Source organism: Bos taurus, chromosome 9, assembly GCF_002263795.3.
Source record: "Bos taurus isolate L1 Dominette 01449 registration number 42190680 breed Hereford chromosome 9, ARS-UCD2.0, whole genome shotgun sequence".
Taxonomy (NCBI): domain Eukaryota; kingdom Metazoa; phylum Chordata; class Mammalia; order Artiodactyla; family Bovidae; genus Bos; species Bos taurus.
The window spans coordinates 62,725,249-62,735,902 of record NC_037336.1 but is presented as its reverse complement, the minus strand read 5'-3'; the positions used below and the strand labels follow the sequence as shown (position 1 = coordinate 62,735,902).

Sequence of the window (10,654 nt, the reverse complement as noted above, 5' to 3'; positions counted from 1 at the left end):
CTGAGAGAAAAAAGCAAAATGGAAAACCATCCAACTAAGTGGCATGAATAGATTTGTTAAGAAAATAAGAGTAGTAATAAGCATACATTGCTTATATATACAGAAGAAATTTTTTTTTCTTTTTTGGTCACTGCATGGCTTGCAGAATCTTAGTTCCCCAACCAGGGATTGAACCTCAGTTCCTGGCGGTGAGAGTATGGATTTCTAACCACTGGATCACCAGGGAAAATAATATTTTAAGACTAAGTAAACCATTGCTGAGCCAAGTAACAGGGTGGGACTTGATCTTGGAGGTTAGAAATGGAGGAAGATGTTTATTTTTTATTTTATATCTTTATTTTCTGGTTGAAAATTTTATGCAAACACAAATTATATTTATAATTTTAAAATTAATGGCACCTAATTAGCAATCAAAAGAAGTCTCAGAACCATGGATATTTGGAATTTACAAATCAAATTTAAGTCTTTCTTCCCTGTCCACTTGCCCTTATATGTATAAAAAGATGCATTTTAATAAGACTGGTAAATACAGGGAAATTTTTGAACTCTCTTCTCCTACCCCTCACACCACTTCTCATAGGGCTGTTAAAAAGTAATCATGTTCTTCTCCTTAACAAGAAGCTTTTCTGGGGATGCATGAGGAAGAGGTTCAAAAATTCATATTTATTAAAAACACACCTCCCACAAGCTTCACATTGAACTAGGAGCTTAAGAGTTAAATGATTCACAAAACAAAGGCTTTGAATAATAGGATGATTAGAGCAAATTTAGAGGAGTTGGCTATAACTTTTTTGAAAATATGATTTGTGTCCACTGGTGGGTGGGGCAAGAAAGAGGTTATTTAGGCTTTTTTTTTCTTTCTTTTTTACAAAATAGGTACAATGGCCATGAGTCAGAGGGAAGGAGGGGAAGGTAGAAATTCGGTAACTCTACGTCTGGAACCATATTATTTGAAGGATCCCAAAGTGATGGTTAGAAATGCAAATTTCTAGAGCCCAACTTCAGTCCATTTAATCAGACTTTCTAGAGGTGTGGCCTGAGAATTTGCATTTAGGTCAAAATTTTCAAGTGAATTTATGCACACTAAAGTTTTAGAGTTTCTCCTGTAAGATAATTCAGATACTGAAGAATAAATCGTATCTGGAGTCAGATGTAATCTTCTTACATTAATTTTTCTCTTTAGAATTCTAGGAAGGTGGTAAGGTCCCATATCAAGCACTGCACTAGATGACAGTGAGTGAACTCATGGTGAAGAAATTGAGAAAAGATTCGATTATGTTAAAAAACAATCGGACTGGAAATTTAGAATCTCTTGCTGCTGCTGCTGCTGCTAAGTTGCTTCAGTTGTGTCCAACTCTGTGCGACCCCATAGACGGCAGCCCACCAGAGCAGATGATTAAAAAAAACAATATTGTGACAAAATGTAAGAGCAAAGACAAAATTAAATCAGATCTAAAGCACAGTTTGTTAACGAGAAAGCTAGAGCCTGCGTTTTTGCAGTTCATCTGATATAGTGTAACAACTGAACGTCCATCTTGCCATCTTTTGATTCTACTTGCCATAACTTTTGATTATAGATAATTTGGTTGACAAAACACGAATTCCCCAAAATATTTGAAAGGCAGCTGCAAATAGGTTCTTAGAGGTGTGCTGTGCTAAGTCGCTCAGTTGTGCCTGACTCTGTGACCCCATTGACTGTAGCCTCCCAGGCTCCTCTGTCCATGGAGATTCTCCAGGCAAGTATACTGGAATGGGTTGCCATACATTTTTCGAGGGGATCTTCCCAACCCAGGTATCGAACCCAGGTCTTCCACATTGCAGGCAGATTCTTTACCATCTGGAGAAGAGCATGGCAACCCATTCCAATATCCTTACTTTAGTTCAGTTCAGTCGCTCAGTCATGTCTGACTCTTTGCAACTCCATGGGCTGCAGCATGCCAGGCCTCCCTGTCCTTCACCAACACCCGGAGCTTGCGCAAACTCATATCCATCTAGTCAGTGATGCCATCCAACCATCTCATCCTCTGTCATCCCCTTCTCCTTCCTGCTTCAATCATTCTCAGCATCAGGATCTTTTCCAATGAGTCAGTCCTTTGCATCAGGTGGCCAAAGTATTGGGGTTTCAGCTTCAGCATCAGTCCTTCCAATGAATATTCAGGACTGATTTCCTTTAGGATGGACTGGTTGGATCTCCTTGTAGTCCAAGAGACTCTCAAGAGTCTTCTCCAACACCACAGTTCAAAAGCATCAATTCTTCAGTGCTCAGCTTTCTTTAGGGTCCAACTGTCTTATCATGTATGGATAAGACTAGTCATCTAGTCTAGTTGACTAGACGGACATTTGTTGGTAAATAATGTCTCTGCTTTTTAATACGCTGTCTAGGTTGGTCATAACTTTTCTTCCAAGGAGCAAGTGTCTTTTAATTTCATGGCTTCAGCCACCATTTGCAGTGATTTTGGAGCCCCCCAAAATAAAGTCTCTTACTGTTTCCCCATCTATTTGGCATCAAGTGATGGAACTGGATGCCATGATCTTAGTTTTCTGAATATTGAGTTTTAAGCTAACTTTTTCACTGTCTTCTTTCATTTTCATCAAGAGGCTCTTTAGCTCTTCTTCACTTTCTTTTTTTGTTTGTTTCAGTTTTTTTGTGTTTTTTTTTTTTTTTTTTTACAGGAAATAGCATTTATTGGTGAGCATGATTAAGGAGGAGACAGCGCTGATGCTCATGAGTGCAGGGCCCGCCATTTGTCCAGGAGACCACGATTAGAGATGTATTTGACCCCACAGCTGTCCAGGATGAGTCGCTTTTCTGCCACAAGGTTTTCAAATTCATCTGTGTTGAACTTGGTAAATCCCCACTTCTTGGAGATGTGGATGTTTTGGCGGCCAGGGAACTTGAACTTTGCCCGGTGGAGGGCTTCAATCATATGCTCCTTGTTCTGCAGCTTGATGCGGATGGACATTATGACCTGGCCAATGTGGGCCCTGGCCACTATGCCCTGGGGCTTTCCAAAGGCACCACACATACCTGTCTGGAGTCTATCAGCTCCAGTGCAAGACAACGTCTTGTTGACGCAGATGACATGAAAGAAGTCGAGCCACACTCGGATGTGAAAACCATCTTTGCCACAGCTTTTCACCATGTGCTTGTTGGCACAAATATAGGCAGCCTCCAGGGCTTCAGAGGAGAGCTGCTCATACTCATATGACACCATGTGGCCCCAGAGTGGGAACTCATCCACTTTGGCTTGCTTACGCCCCAAGTCAAAGATGCGGATCTTAGCATCAGGGACACCTCAGCAGAAGCAGGACTTTGGGTACAGCTTGTTCTTCCAATACCCGTAACACCGGGTGGGGAGACAGCCCATGGCGACACCAGGATCTTCAGTGGCATGCTGAAGGGAAAGAGCTCTTCTTCACTTTCTGCCATAAGGGTGGTGTCATCTCCGTATCTGAGGTTATTGATATTTCTCCTGGCAATCTTGATTCCAGCTAATGCCTCATCCAGCCCAGAATTTCTCATAAAGTATTCTGCATATAAGTTAAATAAGCATGGGGACAATATACAGCCTTGATGTACTCCTTTACCTATTTAGAACCAGTGTGTTGTTCCATGTCCACTTCTGTTTCTTCTTGGCCTGCATAAACATTTCTCAGGAGGCAGGTTAGGTGGTCTGGTATTTCCATCTCTTTAAGAATTTTCCACAGTTTGTCGTGATCTACACAGTCAAAGGCTTTGGCATAGTCAATAAAGCAAAAGTAGATACTTTTCTTGGAGAAGGCAATGGCAACCCACTCCAGTACTCTTGCCTGGAGAATCCCATGGATGGAGGAGCCTGGTAGGCTGCAGTCCATGGGGTCGCTAAGAGTTGGACACAACTGAGCGATTTCACTTTTCACTTTCATGCATTGGAGAAGGAAATGGCAACCCACTCCAGTGTTCTTGCCTGGAGAATCCCAGGGACGGGGGAGCCTGGTGGGCTGCCGTCTCTGGGGTCACACAGAGTCGGACACGACTGAAGCGACTTCGCAGCAGCAGCAGCAGATACTTTTCTGGAACTGTCTTGCTTTTTCCATGATCCAACAGATGTTGGCAATTTGATCTCTGGCTCCTCTGCCTTTTCTAAAGCCAGCTTGAACATCTGGAAGTTCATGGTTCATGTACTGTTGAAGCCTAGTTTGGAGAATTTTGAGCATTACTTTATTAGCGTGTGAGATGAGTGCAATTGTGCGGTAGTTTGAGCATTCTTTGGCACTGCCTTTCTTTGGGATTGGAATGAAAACTGACCTTTTCCAGTCCTGTGGCCACTGCTGAGTTTTCCAGTATCCCAGTTTGCTGGCATATTGAGTGCAGCACTTTCACAGCATCATCTTTTAGGATTTGAAATAGCTCAACTGGAATTCCATCACCTCACTAGCTTTATTCATAGTGATGCTTCCTAAGGCCCACTTGACTTTGCATTCCAGGATGTCTGGCTCTAGGTGAGTGTTCACACCATCACAATGTGGTTATCTGGGTCATGAAGATCTTTTTTGTATAGTTTTTCTGTGTATTCTTGCCACTTTTTCTTAATATCTTCTGCTTCTGTTAGGTCCATACCATTTCTGTCCTTTATTGTGCCCATCTTTGCATGAAATGTTCCCTTGGTATATCTAATTTTCTTGAAGAGATCTCTAGTCTTTCCCATTCTATTATTTTCCTCTATGTCTTTGCACTGATCATTGAGGAAGGCTTTTTTTAATCTCTCCTTCCTATTCTTTGGAGCTCTGTATTAAAATGGGTATATCTTTCCTTTTCTTCTTTGCCTTTCACTTCTCTTCTCTCAGCTATTTGTAAGGCCTCCTCAGACAACCATTTTGCCTTTTTGCCTTTCTTTTTCTTGGGAATGGTTGTGATCACTGCCTCTGGTACAATGCCATGAACCCCCATCCAAAGTTCTTCAGGGACTCTGTCTATCAGATCTAATCCCTTGAATCTATTTGTCACTTCCACTGTATAATCATAAGGGATTTTGTTTAGGTCATATCTAAATGCCTGAAGTGAAGTGAAGTCACTCAGTCATGTCTGACTCGACCCCATGGACTGTAGCCTACCAAGCTCCTCAGTCCATGGAATTCTCTAGGCAAGAGTACTGGACTGGGTTGCCATTTCCTTCTCCAGGGGATCTTCCCAAAGCAGGGATTGAACCCGGGTCTGCCACACTGTAGGCAGACACTTTACCGTCTGAGCCACCATTCTTGCTTACAGAATGGACATAGGAGCCTGCTGGGCTATAGTCCATAGGGTTGCAAAGAGCTGGACACGACTGAAGCAACTTAGCATGCACACAGTGTTGAGAGAGGACCATTACTCACTCTGTAAAGTCTAGGATATTTTTGATAATATGAGGATAAGTATAAATCCATTACCTATGACCACCCAAAATGAATTGAATTTAGTTCAATGGGCATTTATTGACTGCTCATTTTTACCTTAAAATGTGTCAAGGAATATTAGAGAAGGGAGCCTGGATATAAGACACAATCTCTACCCTCAAAGGGCTTACAGGCTCATGAGCATAGACTGTAATAAAAAGCAAGATAAGGGATTTCAAATCAAAATGCAGTAAATAATAGATTGAAGCTATAGGAGTATTAAAGAGTGGTTATTTCTGTATGGAAAGTGGGGAGGGAGGGCGGTGCATGTGAACTAAGGGAAAGCAGAACAAATCAGTCAACTCTACTTTGGTGACAGATATATCCAGACTTTTACTCCACTACCAAGATAAAGGAAGACTTATCAGAGGAGCCCTGATTACAGAGGGTGTGGTTGAGAGAATGAGGATGTGGAGAGAGGAATCATGAGTAAATGAACATTTTTGTAAAGGTGTGATAGAGGGTAAGCACCTAGTGGGACTGATCTGGTCCAGTGTATGAACAGAATATTAAACACTCAAATTGACATTATTATTAGTTGTTATATTGAAGAATATACCTGTACGAATCACAGAAATCAGCAAAACTCCTAAGAAGTTGATGTCCTAAAATAGTAAAAGAAACCTGTGCATTTGCAAGTTCATCACACTTTGACAGACCTGTTTTTAAAAATCCAGATACCACAAAAGTGATATTCTTTCATGGATTTTCAATGAGGTAAAGGAAATGCAATGATTAATACTTAGAAATAAGAAAAATGCACTTTTTATATTGCCTTTCTAAAGGCAATTTCTATATTTCTTCTCTGGACAGACACGGTGAATCAACACAAGCATTCCCTGAGACAGCATAGACCACATTTATGATTTCAAGATTTTATTTTGCTTTATCTTGCCATTTTTTTCCACCTAGGTTAATATGTTTGAATAATTGAGGCTTTTTTTCTTTAGAATGCTATTACTTTCTTTCTCACCTGCACTGGGCTTTTCCTCGTGGAAAGAAAGACAAATCCAAATAGGCAATACAAATATCCCTCTTCATTAACTACTTTTTCATTTAAATATATCCCCTGGAGAGGGAATGGCTACCCACTCCAGTATTCTTGCCTGGAGAATCCCATGGACAGAGGAGCCTGGTGGGCTATGGTTCACGGACTGAGCAACTAACACTTTCACTTTTTCACTTTCATTTAAATATATATGCTATCTTCCTTCTGGGAAGAATTCAAGGACTCGAAGTAATCCCTTTAAATGCGGGCCCAGCGTTCCCGGTGCCTTTGGCATCGTTTCAGTGTGCGGCACAGCACCTGCCTGTTGTTTTCAACTTTGGACTCCACTCTCTGCTCGTCTCATGAAAAATGTTTTCCTCGGAAAAGTGTGGTGTGTTTTTAACCGATTCCAAGAGACCGTCAACCCATGCTCCTTCTTTGTGTCTGCACACAATGAGTGATTCCCAGACTCCGGGCGGCGTGGGGTGGGGAGCGGGGGATACTTTCTACCGGACCGATCCCCAGACAGACTCCAGCCCTCACCTCAGAGATTCAGAAGGCGGCCTGTCGGGCCTGGCGGCCCAGCCCCTCGGAGAAGAGCAGGTAGAGCCCACCGGAGACCCAGCAGCCGTGCCCGCGTCTGGGCCTCCGCACGACAAACTCTAGCATCCCCGCCGCTCCCTTGAGAGGCTCCAGCATCCCTCGGCCTGGAGATCCCGGGCGGTCGCGACTCCTGAGCCAGGATCCACAGTGGTTCCGCGGACTCGATCCGCAGGGCTGGGTGGAAGAGCCGCGCCGCCTGATGTCCGGGCTGCGGCTGCTAAGCGCCGGCCTCCGGGCAGCGAGCTCCCTGCCGCGGAGTGGGGACCCGAGGACAAGGCTAGCCGAGCGGATCGGAGGCAACCTCAGTCCGGCTCCAGCCCCATGCACCTTTCCGGTCGCCCCAGGAGAAAGCCGGGGAAGGGAGAAAGGGCGGCGGGAGGGCGGCGTGCCCTCCTCCCTCTGCTGCCCGCGGGCTCTCCCAGCTTGCCGGGATTGCTCTGCGCCCTGGGGGCCTCAGCCCTGAGCCATCCGCCGCGCCAGCCGCAGCCCGGGCGCGGCCTTCTGGCTCTGTTAGCAGGCACAGCCCCACGCCCTTCCGGCTCCCAGGCTCTGCTATTTCAAGAATTTTAGGGGGGAAAATGTGCACTGGCGAGGTGGGGGCCCACGCAGCCTGGGAAACTCGTGAAGCAGGCTGGCAGGCGCGGCCTGGATGCAGTGACCTCTGCCCCCTAAGGGTGTCCCCAGCTTTGCTGATCGCAGGGGTGGAGTGGTGGTTTTTTTCTGTCTCCCAAATTTACTCTGAAATCGAGTCTCTGGTGAGTGAAGGTCCACATGATTATATCACGTCCATAGCAGTCGCGCTGTGTCCTATATGGGTACGGGGTACTCGCGACGCAGACACTGAGGTCCCCAGAGAAGCTGAGTCTCTCGGCCCCAGGGCTTATGCTTGTTTTCTGGATGGAACAGGCCTCCGAATTCCTCCAGGAACGTCTCAGTAAGTAGGGGTGGGTGTGCGTGTGTGTGCAGTGATTCCTATGACCTCACAGGTGTGTTATTAATATAAGACCAAATAGACTTAAGTGCAATAATACATCGTGTACTTGTAGATACCTTTTTGAATAGATAATGAAATTTCTGCGATCTTGAAGATCAACTCGTCAAAGCATAGTATTTCCAGTCCTCGTTTAATTAAAAAACCTGCATTCTGTAGAGATTCGATGGATGTGTCTAGCTAGCACCTTTGGAGTTCCAAATTGAATCTCCATTCATTTTCACAATGGAACACTTGTCAGAGAAACTGCCATAGCAGGTTACTCTTCCTCAAAACTGTAAGCTGCCTCCAGGCAGGGATAGTTTTCATTCATCTTTGATTTTCCCCTGCGCAAAAGTACTCAATAAATGATTGTTAAATGATTACACCACACCCTCCAATCCTTACATTTTCTATAAATTCTAAAGGAGGAATGTAGGAAGGGGGCGGGGGGGATGAAAGATACCAAATAAAAGTGAACGATTTAGTAGTCCAAGTTGGGGCACATTTGCAAGACAGTGATAATGCTTAGAATCAATTTGTTAATCAAATCTTTTTGGTTTTAGGACTATCATGGGCAGGAAGTGGAAATGATCCACATTCTCCGGCTTTTTTTTTATGCCAATAAGTGGATACATTTCTTTGGGATATATTTTGCTTTCTTCTCTTTTTTTTTTCTTTCTTTCTATATATTAGGTGTGGTGTAAGCCATTATACTTGAAAGTATGCCTTGCTGGCTTTTGAAACCTTAGATGTTTTGGATTTACTGGTAGCTAATCTCATATTTCTCACTTTTTATATTTTCACTGGCATCCTACCATAACATACATTGGCAAAATCTGGTTTAGATACCTAAAATACTTCACTTGGGCACATGACCTACAAATACTAAAATCCATTAGCTGCCTTTATTGTTGCTTTTTAGCTCTCAATGATACTTTTGTATCTTTGTTCCTTAGCCTTTGAGTGTACTCCACAGACTTTTCTATTCCTAAATATCTGAAGAACCTGCGTTGTTAATAGGTAATATCAGCACACACATACTGTATTATTATTTAGCTGATAATAATTTTCATAAAGGATTCATTTTGTGCCCACTCATATAATGGCAGTTAAACATTGCCATCACTGATGCATTATAAAACATTCATTCTGGACAACACACTGTCTAGAATGTTTTCTACTAATACTAGAAATCTCTAGATACCTCATCACTATCATTGTTTCTGAATTTCTGTAGACCAGTTGTAAGGAAGATAAGCCTTTTGTCTAATTTTAGACTACTAAAAAATATTTGTTTTAGTCTGAACTTTAGGCTTAAGCACTTGAATTTTTGTACTACTTTTACTGTTTTGTTCAAGTGCCAAGTATCCATTCTTCTCAGGTTGTAAATAAAATATGGTTCAGAATACCATCTCTATTTGCAGCGCCAGGAAAAACTGCTGTTAAACTTATAACTCGATAACCTTATTCTTTTAGCAATTTTACCTCCGTTGTGATTTTTAATGAAGTCCTTATTGCTTTTTTTTTTTCCTTGACCTACTTTCAAGAGCTTTCATATACAACGTGTTTTCAGTGATGGTGATTTCTGTAGTGTGTAGGAGAGTCTTAAATCGCGGTGGAACAGATTAGTTGGCTATCATTTATTCCATAAATGTCTTCGTGGTTTCAAATCACCTGGTTCCAACGTCCACAGTTTCACAGTCTGTAATCTTTTAAGCTCTGCTTTTCATGGGTTTGCTCCGTTCTCCAAACTGAGGACTGACTGGACCTCATTCTGCTGTGATCCAATTGTTACTTTTCTTTGTTGCCTCCACCCCCTAGAGATTGTATTTTCAAGGGAGATGCGTTCTTGGGGCTGCAGAGGAGAGTGGGACGAGATCTGGTACCTCAGGCAATAGGAGGAGATCCCTCCTTCGCATGCCGGTGAAAAGCTGGGGACAATTTTGACAGTTCAGTCTCGCTTTTGCTCTCGGGCTTGTGGTCCATGGGTCGGTTTTACCTGCTCCCACTTCGCCTGCCTCTGGCCTGCCTTCGGGCCAATAGCAAATGCAGCCCTTACTCCACCCCACCCAGAGCGCTCCCTCACCCGTTCTCTTGGGGAACTGGGGCATGTGTCCGTAGAAGACTTCGGGGACTGGGGAAAGCCACGCCGGGATTCGGACGCTCGAAAGGGCAGCCCCTCCCTAAGCTTTTCCCCGCGTCGCGGCACCCACGTGACCGAGAACAGGCCTCCACCGGCCCGCCCCTTTCGTCCGCTGCTGCCCACTTCCCGCTCGCGGTAAGTAAACCGCGGTTTTCCGCACCGCCCAACCCCGCCCTCCTCCTTTCCCCTTCCCTTCACCTCCCTCCGGCTCCCTCGCACCACTCTACCCGCCCCCATCCTCCCCACCGGGCCCTTTGTACGTGCTCGGCGGCGTGCGAGCGCGCCCGGCACGTGACCCCGCCGAACGTGGCATTGTGTTATCACGTGACCCAGGTGCGTACGCGACGGAGCGGGGTGTGAAGATGGCGGACGAAGAGGCCGAGCAGGAGAGGTTGAGTCGCGGCGGAGGCGGCTGCGCCGCGGAGCTGCAGCGCCTAGGCGAGCGGCTCCAGGAGCTGGAGCGGCAGCTGCGGGAGAGCCGGGTGCCGGCCGTGGAGGCGGCCACGGAGTACTGTCAGCAGCTGTGCCAGGT

At 44.8% G+C, this 10,654-nt stretch overlaps 1 protein-coding gene and 1 pseudogene across 1 annotated transcript in view; one reads left to right on the top strand and one right to left on the bottom strand.

The window, feature by feature from the left end:
- Nucleotides 1–2,235: 2,235 nt before the first annotated feature.
- Nucleotides 2,236–3,368, bottom strand: LOC509829 (large ribosomal subunit protein uL16-like; annotated as a pseudogene).
- A 7,116-nt stretch (nucleotides 3,369–10,484) lies between these two features.
- ZNF292 (zinc finger protein 292) overlaps nucleotides 10,485–10,654 on the top strand; it is a 95,466-nt gene continuing 95,296 nt past the window's right edge. The window contains exon 1 of the mRNA NM_001192850.1: nucleotides 10,485–10,652. Coding sequence (NP_001179779.1) covers nucleotides 10,485–10,652 — 168 coding nt within the window. The remainder of the gene's footprint in view (nucleotides 10,653–10,654) is intronic.